Raw genomic sequence first — 19,797 nt, forward strand, 5'->3', positions numbered from 1 at the left:
AGTGTGTCAGCAGTATCTCCTGTCATCTGGAGGTAATGAAGGGAACAACTGCAAAATAACTGCAAAAATATGACATCTTTTAAAATAGAATTAGGGTTTCTGGTTTTACATTATGAGCTGATTCAGTAGTTCAGTAAACCCCCCACAACAATTTGTAATAGAATTCATTTGTAATGATGATTATGTAACGGGATGGCACTTGGTCAACTAGGTGAGGCAGTAGACCCCCCCTCCCCATAACAGTTAGATAGACCAAGGGGAAGTTATAAGGTTGGAGATGGGAAAGCAGAGGGATGAGACCAAATCAAACACAAATAGGAGAGAGTTGCATGCTTAGTTATGTTCTCTGATTGGTGCAAATTAGTTGCCGGTAACATAATGTTTGTAGGAGGATGAACTTAAGTGAACCTAAGTTTCAAAACTTAATTAAATCACCCCTGAAACCAACAACTAAATAAAAACATCAGAGATTTCTACTTATTTTGTGTTCCGTTCCTCCTGCTCAAGGTGCATTACCATTTTGTTGCAATAGATGTACAGCACACTGCTCACATCAAAAACTCCAGATATTTTGGACTATACCATAATTAACTTTTGAACAGAATAAAGAGTACAAAATTAAACAGGAGCCCTAAATATAATTGAATACAGTACAGTATGTAGCCATGGTAACTGCATGGATTTGATTTACTGTTTGCCCTTTTGGCATTCTACAGGAGAGTTGCATGGTGCCATACATATTTTTACACATGGACCATTAATTATGGTTGGAGGGCAGAATTATTCTGAAATATTAAATATAAAAAATGATGATATTAGCACAGAAATATAAATGTTGCTGACCATCTGAAATGGTTGGAGTATCTGAGTCTTATATTCAGCCATTTTCCTGTAGCAAAAACAAGTATCTGTACTATTTCCAATAGAGCGATATACAGAAAGCTCTTTGTTAAAATAAAATGATACTGAAGCTTTTTATCTAGCAGTGACTTCAGTGATTTTCCAGTAACCAACAATCCAAGATTTCAGCCAATCCAACATACTCCAGAGAGCTTCTGGATAGTTCTACAATAGAAGTTGGTATTGGCTTGTATTATTGGGGTTAATGGTGAAATGCTTGTTCATTCATACATACTTCATAGAGTAGAAGTGCAGAGGTTACGTTCTGCACATGATTTTAACTTGACAGGAATGTTAAAGGATGTAAGTTCACATGTCTGTTCATGCAGAGCCAACAAGCCAGCCTCTGTGTCAGTGCCGTTGCAAATCTGTGAAAAACTGGGAGCTGCACAATCTACCAATAATAGATTTCCTTCTTCACTCATGTTCTCTGCTGGATCTTATTTACACCGAGCCATGAAAGATTATGTCAGTGAGCGGAGCAGTACAGCTGCAGGAGCTGTTAGACTGGAAAAAATGACCAAAGAAATGACTTCCCACAAAAATGTACGTCTTGCCACAGCCTAGTCACAGCTGTTGTTTTTAGGAAGCCCAAAGGAGGAGTGCAGTATGAAAATGGTAGTAAAGTCAAAACACTGCACAGCATTCGCTCTTTAAGTTTACCTGAGTCAATCTGGCAGCTTTTCTTCACTTTCAAAATGACGAGACGAAACAGAGCACTTATAGGTAAGTGTTTTCTAAGGCTTGTGGGGCTTGTTTGTTTGAATATGTTCATGTACCTACACAGCTGTGATTTTATTTAACACACGTTCTCTGGCTACTGTAAATAGTTTCTAGTTGGGTACACAAAAGTAGTGACTGATGTATTGTAATGCATTAAAAAACAAAAAGTGCACTACACTTGTGAGTAGAGTATTGACTCGCTGCCCTTTATCTGCACATTAATCTGTATTACTTTTTGTTAAAATTAGCAATACTAAGCAGACCAATTTTTATTGTTGTAATGACTCATTTTTAAAATGTTCATTTTTAATTACAGAGCACATTTGTTTGGTTATTAGTCTTTTGAGTGTCCCATTACATAACCCATTGAGGAACAGCATTAGCTTTGTTTTGGGAGGTGTAGGTGGAGTTTAAGTGTTTCATTTGCTATACACATGTGCCATCCACCTGCAGTTCAAAAGCCAAGCAAAATACTGCCCAGTCAAGTCTTTGTGAAAGATTAAAGCTTTGGCAGGCATGCCAAAACACAGATACACTAAGTAAAGTAAAAACCAAGTAAAAATCATTCTTAAACTACATTGTAAATGTACAGTACAAGACTGGCACACTGCAAAATGACCAGGCACATTTCCCAAGGTTATACATAATTGTATACGTGTCTGTTATCTGATAATATTCATTTAAGGCACCATAGCTATTCTAATAATAAAAAAACAATTAAAAAAAACAATTGAGTGTCTACTGTTGTTAACTTCAAAATGATAAAGTAGCTCTCAGTGTGATTGCACCATAATTGCCAGCCCAAACCACGAGACCAAGCAGGTTCTGTCCAAACCCCTCTGGATTTCTTAAACCTACTTACGTAAGGTGCCTGATAAACTGAACAAATTTATTGACTGAAATGATCTGTGCTGCTCTATATTACTAATACTGGGAGCTGGTGCTATCACCCTGTAGTCAGAATAGTCACTATGCTGTAATATAAATATAGTTGAAGTAAGGAGTTAATTAGCTTAGAGTACACATTTGAGACACGGTTTGTAATGATATACTGGTGTTTTAATGTCTTAAAGCTCTCATAAAATGTGATTTGTTATTTTATTTAGCCTGTTTTTGCAAGAGAAAAAGCAATCTGTAATGCACGAGGCAGTGGTAAAAGCAGCTTTATACATCGCCTGGTGTGTTGCCATGGCTCAGTGCTTCAGTCAGCTACTCTCCTCATTATCCTCAGCGCACTCGTGGTTCAATCTGCCGCACAGCAAGATACCTTTCTCCGCAGGAAAGTGGATTTTCACAGCATGTGAACTTCAATCGAATGCAGCGAGGTATATGGTTCAGTGTTTTTACAGACTCCTGTAAACTTTTTTTTTTTTTTTTGGCAACAGAAATGATTTCGCTTGACAAAAAACATAGCAGCAACATGATATTCTTATCCTTGCTGTTTGACAGCGTTACCAATGTAAACCTCTCACGTTTCCCTCCATTTAATCATGTAGGACTGGGTGTGCTCCCTCATAAAATACACTGTATACATGTGATGGTTGTACACATATATAAATTGTCTTATATCGGCAATACTAAAAAATATTCAGACAAATGTGTAGTGTAACTTTACCACTGAAATCAGTTTCTGTGGGGCTTTGATATAGTCTTTATTTTATGCTTAAAATTAATTAAAGCGCAGTGTGCCTGTATACACATTGTATACAGGCACACAAGTTGCTTCATATTGAAACTGTTTTGCCTGCATTATCATGATTTAAAGACAGCTTGCCCAGCTGTTATACATTAGTAATGTTTAAACTGTGGAATGCTTTTTGTGAATTCCAAGAGAAACGCTAAAGTAGAGTAACAGGAGGATGTATTTTTTTGCTGGTATTTAAAAAAGAGAATGGAATTGACTTTCAGGCTATACAGTCAGCCAGAATTCAAATTCATCTTCAGTCGTTACCATCCTGGCACACAGATATTTTCTTTTTACAAATGTCCCCTTTTTAAAATACATACAGGCTGTAAATCACATGTTACTTGTTTGTGAAAGACACACACACAAGCTAGAGAAGGCTTGTCTTTGCACCACTATTCAACTTCATATTTATGTGTTTTTTGGTTTCTGTATGATTACAGTAAATGCATTTTGATAATGGTACATAATGGTAAAGCCTGTTTTGTTTTTTTACGGTCTGTTTTGGTGGAATAAATAAGGATTGATAGTATAATACATTTTTTTTCTGTTGTTGTTTAAATTAACTTTGTATCATTTTTATTCATCACATCATGGCAACTTGTTAAAAGTTTAAAGTGGCCCCATAGCTATAATAGAGCTCATGTTATACTCTAAGAATATCTGGTACACCAGGGTGTAACCACTAAACTGCTCCTAAGCAACACCTACATCCACTAGGAGAGGTTGCAGGGGGAGAGGTTAATGGTTACACATTGGTGTACCAGATGTACTTAAAAGGTTAGGCATGATTTTGTGCACTCTATTAAGGCTACAGGGGTGCTTCCTTATGTTTTAAAGAAAATATATTAGATAAAAACAGCAATCCAATATTCTTTAAAGCAGTAGATGGAAACCGGCAACATACAGTATTTCAAACTGCACTAAATCCACAGTAGCACTGATGTTTAGCAACAATCATCTGTAAAATATATTATAAAGTCACCTATTGAGAGATCAGTGGCCTTCTCGATGTGATACATTACATAATGAAATTACTAGCGATGTAGGACAGTCTCGTAATACTTTATGTAAGGGGTTAGAAACATGTTTTATAATCTACCAAAACATATTCCCAGCTTTCTTTCTGCATATGTTTTTTTTTTTTGGAATTGCATTTTCTTATTCAATGAACGGTTTTGACTGCACTTTGTACAATCAGAGCCGATCTATTTCAGCGGGGCATGTCAGCAGAAGTCATTTCAAGCTAAGAACCAAGAACTCCTAATGTATGACTATTTTTAAAACTAAACACAACACCTTTACCAGAGCTGGTGTAAAATTGCTTAGATGACTTTGTTTCCTGGCAGAGAACGACATTTGCAAGTTCTTTAATCGCACTTCACTGTCTACTGATAATAAGCGCTTCAACAATTCCTTTTATTCTGATTACCATTCAGGCATTGAAATCTCAAAATAAGTGAAAAGTTATAATCGGATTTGCTTTAACTGTTTCAGAAGTCATTTTGCATCCCCTGGCATAGTGTGCGTATATGGTCTACTTTCTAAACAGGAAATTGTGCATGTGTAAATTTGCCAGCATTTATCTTATTAAACCTGGTTATATACAATATACATGATTTACAGTATTCATCAGCACAAGGCCATATGGGAAGGCTAATATTACGTAATTTGGTTGTATAACGGCTTCGTTTCATTGGATTCAAAGAAGTACGAAAGAATCTGCAAATCACTGGGACAGCTTGTTAAATAAAACGAGTTATCCTGCTTACATAGTGTCTTTTCCCCTGATGAGATGTGCTGCAAAAGATGCACAGTATGGGTTGTCATTATGGAGACACATGCAGAATATAAAGATATATCATGACTTTTTTATACGCCTCAAGGCTCATTTACTTTCCTTTTGCATGCAGTGTGTGCCCCAGGTAAATCTGAATAATATACAACAAATATACTAATGAAGCAATGCAGCATGCTGTGTGAGCTGTGCAATTCAGCTGTAATTAGTTTAGGGGCAGTTACAATAAGCCAAAGATTTATTTCCTTATCAGAACAGCAGCTTTCATGCATGTTCCTTATCATTTTGCTGCAGATAGTTTTAGTTTTTTTTTACTTTGATTTATCTTGCCACTCCACTAGAATCACTTTCTGTGCAGCAGGTATTAGGACCCTGTACTGGAAGTCATATAATCAGCACAAGAACTGAGTGAGAGGACCAGGTAGTGTCCTTGTACCTGCTGCACAGGTATATCAAAATGAAAAGAAAAAGTCTGGAAAAAAAGAGCCTTGCTTATCACCAGAATCCCCCTTAATTGTATCTAAGCCTTTAAAGGTTTAAACGTTTAAGCAGTCAATGAAAATACAAATTGTATTTTACTACAGTACACGTGTATAGTATTGTATTACACATTTAACCACCATTGTTCTGTTTCATCTGCATCTCGCATTTTTTTTTTTTTCAAAAAGTATATCGTATATTGATACATTGTAAATCACTGCAATTGAATAATTCATGTGACAATGGGTGGAAATGGGAAATAAATACAACAATAAATATACATATAAATACTACAGTATGACTATTTTTGTTTTTGGTGTGTACGACAGTTCAAAAGGATTATATTTTTAATTTATTAATATTACTACCTAGCTTTTAGCATTTCTACTTGCTTGTTTTGTAGTCAACAAAAGTTTAGGCTTATTAAACTCTTGAGTTAAGTCAGGCTCAACATCTGTGAATCTTTTTAGGCAGTGGGTTTATTTGGCAGTAGTGTTGTCTAATTAGTAGGGTGTAAAGGAAATGGTTGGAGCTACCAAGAACACTTAGTTCTGTGTTGTGGTTCTACTGCATCACGGCTCTTAAATGCTGTTTAAGGGAATCTTTGTTCTAAATATAATGGTAGTTTCATTGTGACTCTTCAGTTGAGAAGAGCGAGTCCTTTTTAATTTGTGGACTTTATTAATGCAGTCTGTTATTTCCCTCAACAGTGGGGGTTTGTAAAACAGAGAATGATGGGAGGGTGAGGAAAGAGTCTTTGGTGTCTAAAATAGACATTCATTAAAAAAAAGGCACTTTGACAGGATGTTTTATAGGCAGGCAGTCTTTAGATGTTCTGCAGCACAGCAGAAAATGCGTGACTTCCACTAGGTTTTTCCAATTCGCTTACAAAACCAGCTTAAACAAAAAACACAAACAAATGAAAATATACAGTAATATGAAAAAGACCCATGATAAGACTTTCCATGCATCATAGGCTATCTGCTGAAATGGTCATATGACTAAACCAGTGTTGGCCTGGATTGTAATTCCTGCAGATCTCCTTTGTGTATATATCTTAGTTAGTATCATTTTGTTAAGATACTAAAAGCTGTCCTTGATTTACTGCTATTATTCTCTCTTCCTTTCCTTTAGATGAAATAATGCAGCAGGAGATTCGACCTCTGCTGGCAGCTGATATCATAGAGCAACTTCACAGACAATTCGCCATTCTCTCAGGTAAGGATCCTATTTTCCTTTTCAATGTCTGTTCCTTCTTTTACTTATGATTTTGTATGTGTGTTTGTGCACATGTCTCCTTCCCCCAGACAAACACCCACACACTCTACTCTCTGTGTTTTAATATTAATTAACATAAACAGCATTAATATTAATCAAAAAAACAAAAAACGCTTATTTTATTTAAACATATTCTGCATTAAAGAGCTTGTAAGTCAGTATCTGACAGAACAATCCTATGCCTAGAGATTTTTTTTTCCATTTTAGCATATTGGGCTAATCCAGAGCTCCCTAGAAACCAACACAAGAGGAAATATCATCACATTATACAGACTAGACAGGTAGAAGTAAACAAAGCTAAATAAACATGGACTCACTTGAAATAGTTACAGTATGTATTTCTAACCAGTAAAGCCTGGTTATACTGATGAGAATGTCCTTTTTTGCTTAATTAGACCTTTTTATGTTTTCAGCTCTGAACAGTTGCATATTTCAAGTTAGCTATAACATTTGATAAGTAACTTGAACTGCAACTGTTTAAGAGCTGAAAACAAGTAAAAAGCAATCAGTTCAATTAAGGGTCTAGTTAAGTAATTGAGAGCTCGGTTGGAATGAAAACCAGCAGACACAGGGGGTCCCCAGGACCGAGTTTGAGAAGCCCTGCTCTAAAGCAAGGATGTCCTAATTCCCTCCCCTCAGTACTCTCCCTGAGCATTCCAGTTTTATATTATTATTGGATGTGGATATGGTCGGCAGTATGGATTTTCAATAGTGCTGTAGCTTGAGATGTTTCTGGTAAAACATTTAGAGTTATTGAATAATATGTCAAAACACTATGTTTATCTATTATTAACACATCTTCCCCAGGTATCGAAACTAAAAAAGGCCAGGTTAAAAAGCATTGATTTAGTACTGGTTCATTCCTAATTCACTTTTACATCTAATTTATATTCAATGGCTTTTATAGCATGAACAAATTGTTATGTTTTTTATTTTTATTTTTTTTATTGTTCAGCGCTTTGAGATGTACATGAAAGGCAATATATATAAAATAGATTATTATTATAGATTATTATTATTAAGAGTGTTTTGAAAGGGTTGCTATAGCTCATAAATCACATGTGGAAAGTATTATTTTACCTCATCCTTTGTCTGTATTCACTATTGTACTGAAATCTGAACTGGGGATTACAGTAGTCTGGTTTACACAGTAAAATAATAGCCTCGAAATACTGATTTCACTGTTTTTTCCACTGAAGAATACATACAAATTGAATGATTAGTATGGGACCCAATTCTCTATTTAAATAGTCCAGCCCTAAATTAAATTAAGGACAAGCAAATAGCAGAAAAGTAAACCGAGATCCCAACTTTTTTAATCGCCATGTTGACTGTTGATAACGTGAGTAAATGTTATGGAAAGCCATTAGTTGGATTATAGCAAGCTGTTCCATCTTTGGAAGGACATTAGAATATATTGTAATGCACTTCCACTTTGGACATGACAAACTGGGAGCTTGGTTCAGTTTTCTTTGTCGCTGGAGGGAAATCAGAAATGTTGATGTGTTCATTGAATCTAAGTATATATCGCTTCTCATTTTGCTGTAGTCGTTACACTAACATTCTTCCCCTGCACTTCCCTTCAGTCACAAATGATTTGAATTTAGGGGCTAAGTTATTTATTTATTTATTTATTTTTAAGAAACAACATTTTTTCTCCATTGTTTGTAATTCTGATTTCTGTCATTCACCGTTTTCAACTTTTAAAACCAGTGGCGTAACTTTGGTTTCAAAGGTGGGGGGGTGGGGGAAGTGTCTGTAGCTGATGCATGCATAAAGATTATTCTATCTAACATAATGAAAAAGTGAGGGGGACATATCCTCTGTGTAAATTAGGCCTATTATTATTATTATTATTATTATTATTATTATTATTATTATTATTATTATTATTATTATTATTTATTTCTTAGCAGATGCCCTTATCCAGGGTGACTTACAATTGTTACAAGATATCACATTATTTTTACATAAAATTACCCATTTATACAATTGGGTTTTTACTGGAGCAATCTAGGTAAAGTACGTTGCTCAAGGGTACAGCAGCAGTGTCCCCCATCTGGGATTGAACCCACAACCCTCTGGTCAAGAGTCCAGAGCCCTAACCACTATGCACGTTTAAAACTTTTCCATCCTGTGCACCACTTCCAACACTGTGTCAAATACTTTATTTTTTCCAGCAGAGTGCGCCAGAGAGCTTTTACAGGTTTGCTTATGGACTGAATAAATCTTTAGTTTTAAATTCCAAATAATTGAATAACTTGCTACATTTGTTTAATACAGTCCTTGGCTACTGTTTTATTAAACACTCTTGCAATACTACTTCTCTTACTGTATTATTTAAAAGACTTGTTGATTGACAACAAGACTACTAATGTATTGTATATAATAGGCTGTATTAACAGTTTTTTTAATTCTATATAAAAATGTCATTTAAATTACAATGTTAAATCTGAAAATGACTTAAACTACATGTAACAAAAAATAACATACTGCATAATATATTATCAGGGTGATGTTTGTGTGTAAAAAGCAATACTATCTCTAAAACAACATTATCTTTGGGTCAGGAATAATGCGTTGTGAAGAAAATGATATACAGTAGGTTATCTGTGTGACCTGTTGAACACAGATCAAGGATCCCTGTCTGCTCTTGTGTTTCTAGATATCTTCACAGCTTCTGGGTTGATCAGCTGAAGTCTGCAATCTGCACTACTGGCCCTGCCCTAGTCTAGATCCGCTCTCTCGTGTTGCTGAGCTTTCAATACATTTCCCCATTTCTTTTCGTTCATTTCGATTTTTAATTCTCTCAGGGTTGATAATAGTATTCTTTCAGAATGTATTCATTCCAGGGGTTGGTGGTTGCCACTCCTTTTCATTCATGCCAACCCACCGACATGTACTGCAAAAATATTTTGTTTTTTTTTTAATAAAAATATGATACGTGACAACATTTTTCTGACGGTAGGGCTTTATATTTACTGCTGTGACCTTCTCTTCTTGCAGATGTTCCTAGGTTTGATGTACGTATTATCATCTTTTTTATTTGTAATTCTTTTTGTAATGATCAGTCCGTTTCTGCTTTCTGCCTGGACGATTCAGCGCTGAGGTTGTAAACATCTCCAGATGTGGCTAAGCGGTTATAAGGCGGGCCAGATGTTTTTGAGAGATATAGTTCATGGATGTAGTAGTGGTTACTTTGGCTCTGGCTGTTAATCTAGATTCTGAGAATCAGCATTCTTAGATGATGGCTGTGCTACAGCAGCAGACAAGAGAACTGACTGTAAAAGGGCTAGCTGAATGTCAAGGGGGCTAACACTTCCTGTAATCGTCTGTATAAATACTCTAAATAACACCTGAAATATAAGAGCTTGTACTGGGATGACGATCCCATGCACAATACTTTACACAAAAACCTTACTGGGTTTGGACAGATAATTAGAAATACCTGCCCTACCACTGTCCTGTTGCTGTAGGGCCACCATGAGGAGGCTTCACTGATTTACCCTTACAAATATATGCATCTAGGTATTTCATTTGCATCAGTCTTGTGAAGGTAGCCATTTCTCTCTCTCTCTCTCTCTCTCTCTCTCTCTCTCTCTCTCTCTCTCTCTCTCTCTATATATATATATATATATATATATATATATATATATATATATATATATGTGCAGTGCCTTGATAAAGTCTTCACACCCTTGAGCATTTTTCACATTCTACTGCCTAAAAATTACAATTCAAAATGCATTAAAGTAGGAGTTTGTTTCACTGATCTACACAACATCATCTGCACTTTCAACGTGAAAGAACAATTATAGAAATATTCAAAAAGTAATTAAACATAAAAAACCCCAAAAAGTCTTGATTGTATAAGTCTTCACACCCTTTCATAGCAAACCCAAATGAGCTCAGGTACAACAAATTGCCTTAACAAGGCACATAATAAGTTAAATAGAGCCCACCTGTGTCCAATCACAGTAGTTCAACTGATTCGAATACTCCTGCATGAAGTATCAAGCTGTTTCTGTTGTATGAAGTGAATTTGAAGCAAATGGCAAAACATGCCGAACAAATCTATATTGCAGCAGGACTAGGCAGTATGCAAAGGGAATAACTTTCCAAAGAAAAGGGGATTATGTCAGAGTGGAATAAATCAGACATAATGAAGATGACTAGTGTCCCAACCACAGTCACTCTCATACATTTTCACATTAATAGAGAAACGCTTTATAAATGGCAGGGATTAGTTACAGTGAAGCCGGGCATTTCCTGTAGAAAGCATCATCACTGTGTTGAAGTGAGAAGCAGTGGTGGTCAATGGTCATGGGCATCTGACCAGTGTTAGACTAGGGGATTGGAAGGATGGACCCCGTCCACCCACTATTTCTTGGTGAAATTTTTCACACTCTATCGTCACTGTTATTTATCTTGAATAGTAGTCTATTTTATTTCTCACCAATACTTCATTGTTTAATGTTTCCTTGTATTGCATCTGCGTGTGCTCTCTGGCTAAACAGCAACTGGAGTCTTTACTGAAATTGACAAGTGGCACCGTGAACTGAAATTGACGTGACAACTTTTAGAGGGCGATTTTTGAAAATCCAGTATTGGACAAATAATATTTCTCAAGAACAGGCAAGGGTAGCCCTACTAGTTTAGAGAATGAGGGTTTCCTTTTGTTTATTCTGGGTTTTCATATTCAATCTACCCAACAGTGAGATTGGCAGCATTTTACAGTTTAGCATGTTCTACTATTAATTCAAATTATTCTACTGATAATTGGTAGCCTAAAACTTAGTTCCAGTCTTCACATAATATAATACTTTACATGCAATAAACATTTTCCCATTCAACTAACACTATGATTTTTCATGGATCCAGGCTCTCCAATTAATATCTTTATCTTTTTAGGTGTAAAATTGACTGCACTGGCCTGTAAATGTGAACAAATCCCCAGGGGCTTTGCCCCTAGACCCCACTGGGGCCTGATAGATCCCAAGGCCACTGTTGATTCACATTGTGTAGCCCTATAGAGTCCACTCAATATTTTCTGTAGAAGTCTAACCCTAAATCAGACCCTTAATTGCCAAAATATGATTTATTAATATATTCACTGAGTTGCATGGAGATGTGAATGGAACAGACGGCCATGCTAACATTGTCCTTGTCCCTTTAAACAAGATTAGGGTGCTGCTATCATTAAAGCTGAATTAGTGTGCGGCTATCATTAAAGAAGTTTTAAATAATCACCAGCAAAGCCAGTGATAAAGACAAAAGCAGTTACATCATTAAAAATTGTCAAACATAACTGTAACGGTAGTTGATAAATATTCATCAATCCCTGATTATGAGCCAACCCGTCGTAAGGGTTTAAAATGCCTGGTTTGTGCAGGAGCAGTTCATCATCATTAGACCTCTGCTGCCACCTTGTGGTAACATGCGGCTCTACATGGTTTACAGGTTAACTTACACGGATGAAACAGAATACATGCAGAACTAAATAGAGCATAACACAAAAGACATTTGCAAAGATACCTCTGTTTAGTCTTTCTTATCTCAGAATCTTCAGATTTTTTGGTAGTTATGTTAGTGGAAGAATTCCAAATACTTTCCTTGTTACTGTTTGGCATTCATAGCAATGGGAGTTATTCATCTAATTCTTCTCCTGGCTAGCTCTCAGTTTGCAAAAACAAATTTGAATATGCAATGTAAAATTCACAGAGAAGAAAATGATGTGGTCATTTGCTGTTCCGTACTTGTTTTGAACACCTGTTCAAACAAGTGTTTAATCACTATGTCCTATGTGCTCAATATCTATCTGCCTTTGCATAATTATTTCAGAAAGGAAAAACACACCCAATAAACTTAACAAACCTGAAATAAACAACTCAGACATTTTATTTAGAGGCTTGTAGTTTGTCTTAAGTTTTTCTTATTTGTTTTAGAATTATAATTTTTGTTTTATCCTATCAGGAAAAAAAAAAAATGACACTGACAATCATTTGGAGTAAATAAAGAGTAAGTAAAATGTTGTCAATCTGGTGAGAATGAAAATACTTATTCATTTTTGTTTTTGCTGTTGTTGTTGTTGTTGTTGTCATGCAGGGGGGAGAGGCAACAATGGAGCTCCGATAATAACATTCCCTGAATATTCTGGCTTTGGGAATCTTCCTGATGAAGACTTCCTTAACGTTGTCACATATCTCACTAGCATTCCCAGGTAAGATCACGGATGTGTCACGGTTATACTGGATGGGCAAAAACTGGGGGTCCACATACATGTAGTCCAGTCTGGGTAGCACATCTATACTGTATATGATGCATCAATATACATAAATGTCACTAGTTTCAAATCACATTTTCTTAGTTGTTTTTATCATCCCCTTACAATTACTCAGATACTGTGGTTTTGTTTTTTTTTTTAAGTATGTGAAACCAGTCCTGAGGCTCACATACAATGACACTATAGGAAGTGTAAATGCAAAGCTCAACTCTCGGGGGAAGACAGTGGGGCAGACCTGACAGACCTGACAAAGAGAAGATACTGTGTAATACTTGTAATACTATATGTGTTTGTTGCTGGTAAACAGGTTAGCGGTCCAGTTTATAGTTAATGACTTACAAAGTTTAGTGTAGCACTCCTGGAAGGAGTTAAGCTTTGGTTTTGTTTATTTTGTTTTGCATGAAAATAATTCCAGGCAGGTGTATTTAATTACACCTGATTCTGGTTCAATTAAACAATTAACCCTTAATCAATTAAACATGTGTCTGTGTTAAAACAGCCACAAACACCTTCCCCAGTGTGCAACGTTTTGCCCTGTCACATGTTTATGACCAAGGTTTGGCTACAGTCTGTTGCTAATATGTCAGTTATTACCCTAAATACCTCAATTATTGTGTTGTATTAAAGCCTTCTTAAATGTGACTAACTCTCACCACACTATGCATGGACTCAGAACGCCTCTCCAACCCAAACAAGGGTTTCTTTCTTTCACAGTTATTTCACTAATATGGTGCACATATAAAAACAGATAGGTATTGAGCTTTCTGTGCGGGTCTGTTAGGAATATCATAAAGAGATACTGTTAAGAGTTCTTCACATGACTGGGCTACTCCCAATATACAGCTTGAAACAGCTATATATATATATATATATATATATATAGCTGTTTCAATATATATATATATATATATATACACGTATATATGTATATATATATATATATATATATATATATACGTATATATGTATATATATATATATATATATATATATATATATATATATATATATATATATATATATATATATATCAGTCCTAGTAAATGTAATTAGCCATCAAATAGAGAAGACACAGGGAAAAAGCAGGCATTTGTAAAGAACACTTTACAGCTTTTAGCTTGTTTTTTTTTAGATGCCTAAAAATAATAATAAAAAAAAAGTTTTTCTTTTTTTGTGTTGACAATAAAAATGTTATATTGTGCCATGGCATACTGAATTAATAAGAACCCCCTTACTTCTCTTTACTCTATACATATTAAATCCTAACCTTTAAAATATATGTTTCAGTGGCTGCACAGACCCTGATTAACACTCATATTGGATACAAGTAGCCCAAAATTACTTGTAATCAGGGTCTGTAAAATCAGCCATAATTTCAACCCCATTCTCCCACCCATTCACTTACATTTTTCTAGGAAAAAACGGAACTTACAAAGATGGTAACCGCAAGAATTCATGTTTGACGTTGATGGATACTTCTGTTGAAAATGACTTTTGTACTGTAGCTATGTTGCTATGCCAATACAAAAGGAAAGGTTAAGTAATGTCTGGTGTTGCCAATACAAGCAACAACAACAAACCCCTTTGTTCAGCTTGTAAAACGTTATTAATGAAGGGGTGTTGTGGAACCCTTCATTAACAGGGTTAGGTGGAAGTCGGCCATCTAGAAAAGGGGAGGATCTACTGTACCCGAACTCAATGACCCGGATGGGAAACAGCGTGGCATCTGCGGATTGGACAGCAGACGGAAGGCCGAGGAAAGATGAAGAGAGGAGCCATACACGGCGTTGATCGAGAGGGTCAGACTGGCAATCCCGCCCACAGCATCAACAGGACCTGTAATGTCAGCCCCAAAGACGAGGATGCACAAAATGATGGCGGAGGATGATCCAGAAGCTTACCTGGTTGTATTTCAGCGGCTGGCTTCCACCGCGTCATGGCTCAGAGAGTTCTGGGCAAGCCAACTGGGACCGTGCCTGATCGGGGAGGCACAGACAGCCTACCAAGCCATGGCTGATGACGCCGCCGCTCAGTACGACCTGGTGAAGCTAGCCATTCTGCGCCATCTCAACATTATGGAGGAAACCCACCGTGTGAGGCTCCAGGAGTACAAGAGGTCCCCGGATACACACCCCAGAGTGGTCGCACAAAAACTGTGTGACCACATGGTACACTGGCTCAACCCCGCCCAGAAGACAAGCTTGCAGATGGGAGAGGCAATTGTGATTGAGCAGTTTTACAATGTGGTCGGCACCGATACCCAAGCATGGATACAGCACCACAACCCCGACACCCTGGACAAGGCAGTGAAACTCGCCGAGGACTTTGAGGACTCCCTGGTGTCTGCCCAGACCGGCCTACTCACCGCTCCAGTCCAACGGAGCAACCGAGTACCACCTCCTCTCTCTGCTCTACCACCACCGCGACTGGGTCCACGACCTCCTAGACCGCCGGCCCCAATAGGCAACCTTGCCTCCCCTCCATGGAGACCAAGGTTGACCCCCAACTGGGGTAGAGGTTCTACCCCTGCCCTCCCTTTCAAACAGAAATGTTTTCCCCCCTGTTCCATCCAAGAAAAACAAATAAAGAGAGACAGATGAGGAAATGGGAGGGAGCATTAATGAGACAGGGCTGGGGTCTGGTGGGAACCTGCTACAATGGTGACAAACGCCAGTCAAAGGGGGTCAGAATGCAGTGTGACCGAGAGGGTAAGGTTACTGGGCCATCTAGAGCAGATACTACTCCCGCCCCTCTCAATATACTGGACATGTGGCACTCAAGCACGGACATAGTGTGGAGCCAAAACAAAGAACCCTCACTAGTGCACACTTGGGGACAGGTCAGGTCTATTGAAGGTAAGGATGTTGAAGGCGCTGGGGCGCTAGTATTTCCACATTTCATTATCAAGGGGCAATTACTGTATAGGGTAAACCTTGCCACGGGGACAGGACAGCCTGTAACACAATTATTGGTTCCCCCATCTTGTCGGCCGGAGGTCATGAGGCTGGCGCGTGATATCCCTTTTGCGGGGCACCTCAAAGCTGAACGGATATTGGCTCGATTTTATTGGGTAGGACTTCATAAAGATGTGTTGAAATATGTAGCCACATGCCCAGACTGCCAGTGAGTAGCGCCGGGTCGAGTGCGCCCCGCCCCTTTGGTCCCACTGCCGTTTATTTCCAATCCCTTTGAACGTATCACAATGGATATAGTCGGCCCTTTGCTACCTTCTGATTCCGGGTAGTTCCATTGAGGTCCACTAGTGCAGCTGCGATAGCCAAAGAATTATTGCAGATTGTGGTTAGAGTAGGAATCCCCAAGGAAATCCTGACTGATCACGGAACTAACTTCCTGTCTAAATACATTATAGCAAGTTCATAAAATACAAAAAATACGTCCTATCAGGACATCTGTTTATCATCCACAGACGGACGGTTTGGTGGAACGTTTTAATCAGACTTTGAAGTAGATGCTGAGACGATTTGTGAATCAAGAGCAAAAACATTGGGCATCGCTTCTTCCCTACCTCCTTTTTGCAGTGAGAGAGGTGCCACAGAGTTCGACAGGGTTCTCCCCCTTCGAGCTCTTGTATGTCCGACAGCCTTGCGGCATCCTCGATCTGCTGAGAGAGGGGTGGGAGGAGCACAAAGGCTTGTCCAAAAATGTAGTGCAGCATGTGCTCCTACTCACAGATCGCCTAGATTTGGTCGGTCGTTTGGCCCAGGACAACCTCGGCTCAGCACCAGCAACAGCAGCATTACAATCAAAATGCATGAATTCGAATCTTTCGACCTGACAAAGTAATGCTGCTGCTTCCCTCCCGAGTATGCTATCCCCGAGTATGCCGCAGTGGTCAATCCCATAGTTGACCTCACCAGAAAGAATGCACCAAATTTAAATATGTTGTCAGTAGAATGTCAGGGGGCATTTGATATTGTTAAGCAGAGACTCTGCCAGGCCCCCACTCTCATCACTCCAGACTTCACTAAGAGATTCATCCTCCACACCGATGCATCGGATGTCAGTTTGGGTGCAGTCTTGTCCCAAACAGTAGACGGAGTAGAACATCCCATCCTGTACATCAGTAAAAAAATGCTCCCCCGGGAGTGCAACTACTCCGTGGTCGAAAAGGAGTGTTTGGCCATTAAATGGGCCACTCACTCTTTAAGATACTACCTGCTGGGACACTCATTTGATATTGTCACTGACCACGCCCCACTCAAGTGGTTAAGCACAATGAAGGACAGCAATGCACGGTTGTAGCAATTCCCATGCTACATAATGTGGGTGTAAGTCTCACCCACCTGTCCCTTTAATTAGGGTCAGTAGCCTGGCCAGGTCAAAACTTCATTTCCCTTAGTTCCTTGCAACCACCCTCTGTTCATCCTCTCTCCCCATTGGCTTATTCAGATTTCCACCCCTCCAATCTCAGAGCTCCTTAGTAGCCAGCACTTGTATTAAAGCTGGCTAATCAGGCCTGAGGGAGACTCCCTTTCTCAGAGGAATCCATTAAACTACAGCATTTTCTTTACTTAAATTTCAGTGAATCCATTACCATCCTTAGATAATTCCAGTGCATCCGTTCGTTTTCTTTTGTCGCTGCGCTTTGTCTAAACTGCTCTTTTTGTTTTCACTGTTACTTGTTTAAGTTTAGCTGTTTTTCTAGGTCTGTTTAGTGTTTGTTGTTTTATGTGTGACGGTCTCAATTTTTTCCTGATCCTCCTGATTTTTTTCAAACAACTGTTCACCATTCAACTCAACACTACTGGACAGTCTCAACAATTTCAACGTACTCAATGTTTTCAACCTTCTACAATCACCATCATTTTGGGACACTTTGCTGGACTGCCTTATTTGTGGGTGAGATCATTTCTTTTTCGTTTGGATTGTTTCTACTTTAATTTGATACTTTGTTTCCTGTATTTTTTTGTTATTTTGTTACTTTGTATGGATTTCAATTACCCTGCTATTACTGGACTTGTTGGGCCTACCTGTCATTCTCCCACCATCTTTTGTCTATCTGTGTGTGTTGTGTTTGTGAGTGTGGGTTTATTGGAGACCCTCCGGACCCTACATTAATTTCTGTTTGGTGATACTGTTTAGCCTTCTGTTTGTCCCTACATATTTATCTGTACCATCTTATTTCTTACCTATTACCTGCAATTATTTGAATTACTTTCTTATCATTATTCATTTCATTCATTTGTTCATTTTTTCATTTGTTGACATTATTGTTCACAATAATAAACCGATTGTTCTTGAAATTGACACCTCTGACGTCCCTGCTTTTGCTGTCTGTCACTCTTGCTGACTTATTTAGTTATAGGAATAGGGCCAGTAGTATCTCCTTAGGGAGGACAGTGCAACTGCTTCTCAGTTGTGCAGAGTGATCGTTACAGAATTGGTGGCCCGTATGGGGACCCTTTGTGTCATTAAATTCATATCTAAATTCATCAGTTTAAATTGTTGGGAACTTAATGTCAGAAATGGAAAATCAGACCTTGACTTCGCTAAACTTCTCTGAAATTGGAGATAGACCCCATGTGACTATCAGAGAGCCTATCACAGAGAGAACCACCCGCATTAGTGACCTGTACATTTCACAGGAAGGGGCAGATCTTTCTGGAGGCGATGATGATGAAGGGAACCTTACTGACAGCGTTGCGATAGGGCAATTGACTGAGCACTGTTCCCATCTCACTGACCGTGTTGAGCAACTGGAAACACAGCTGTCTGAGTTACAGGAGAGCAGCATTAATCGTGAACAGGTCCTGCGAGGTTACATCGAAGGACGCTTCACAGATATGGAGAATCGAAGGCAAGAGGCCCTTGACGAAATGGATAAGGAAGTGGTGAAGTGCCTGAAACGCCGCGATGTGCTGTGGGGAGAAGAGATTAAGAAACTCTTCAAAAAGACCAGCACCCCTCGTCTACCACTTTCTTTGCCGTCTCTCTCCTCTAGAAAGCAATCTGCACCACAACAGTTCTCCTTTGACGGTGGGTCTGCTGATTACCATGGCTCCAGGACTGAAGGATGTCTTCCCCAAGCAAAGCTGCCCATTAAAATCAACTTCCCAGAGTTTGGCGGGGAGGCCAGCAGCGATGCCATTGACTTCCTGGACAAATGCGATGAATTCCTAGCGCTACGACCCATGACACCAAATCAGATCCTGGCAACCATGTCCAGTGTGCTGAAAGGCTCAGCAAAGAGCTGGTGGGTCGCGGAGCGCAAGGGAGTCCAGTCCTGGGAACAGTTCAAGACTGTCTTCCGTCAAGCCTTTCTGCCGTCTGACTTCCAGACCGAAGTGGAAGACCGACTTCGCTCCAGATTCCAACTTCCTGACGAGCGAATCCTTGACTTCGCCTATGACTACCGTGCCCTATGTCTGCGCTGGAAGCCAGACTTGGAGGAGACTGAGTTGGTTTGTCGCATTCTAAACAGCTGTAATCCCAAACTGGCAAGCTGCCTTAGGGGAACAGTGAAGACAGTGGCAGAACTGGTGCGCATCGGGACCCAGGTGGAGAGAGACAACGCTGCCCAGCGGGAATACTGGGTCAAGTCAAACTCCAGCAAAGCCTTTCAGGACAAGAAGAGCCATAAAGGAGCTACGAAGAAGCCGGCAGAGGTCAGCATGGTGAGAAGCCAGGAGA

The 19,797-nt window shown here is 38.8% G+C and overlaps 1 protein-coding gene across 17 annotated transcripts in view; it reads left to right on the forward strand.

Annotated features, from left to right (window-relative positions):
* LOC117417153 (guanine nucleotide exchange factor DBS-like) overlaps positions 1–19,797 on the forward strand; it is a 100,206-nt gene that overhangs the window by 14,409 nt on the left and 66,000 nt on the right. For 16 of the 17 annotated variants that reach the window (XM_059034504.1, XM_059034505.1, XM_059034511.1 and 13 more), the window contains exons 2-3: positions 6,720–6,803; positions 12,969–13,083. In XM_059034504.1, the coding sequence (XP_058890487.1) occupies positions 6,720–6,803; positions 12,969–13,083 (199 nt within the window). Of the gene's footprint in view, positions 1–1,276; positions 1,627–6,719; positions 6,804–12,968; positions 13,084–19,797 lie in introns of those variants that run through there. The other variant, XM_059034508.1, reaches the window with a different exon arrangement.

This window comes from Acipenser ruthenus, chromosome 12 (assembly GCF_902713425.1).
Source record: "Acipenser ruthenus chromosome 12, fAciRut3.2 maternal haplotype, whole genome shotgun sequence".
Taxonomy (NCBI): domain Eukaryota; kingdom Metazoa; phylum Chordata; class Actinopteri; order Acipenseriformes; family Acipenseridae; genus Acipenser; species Acipenser ruthenus.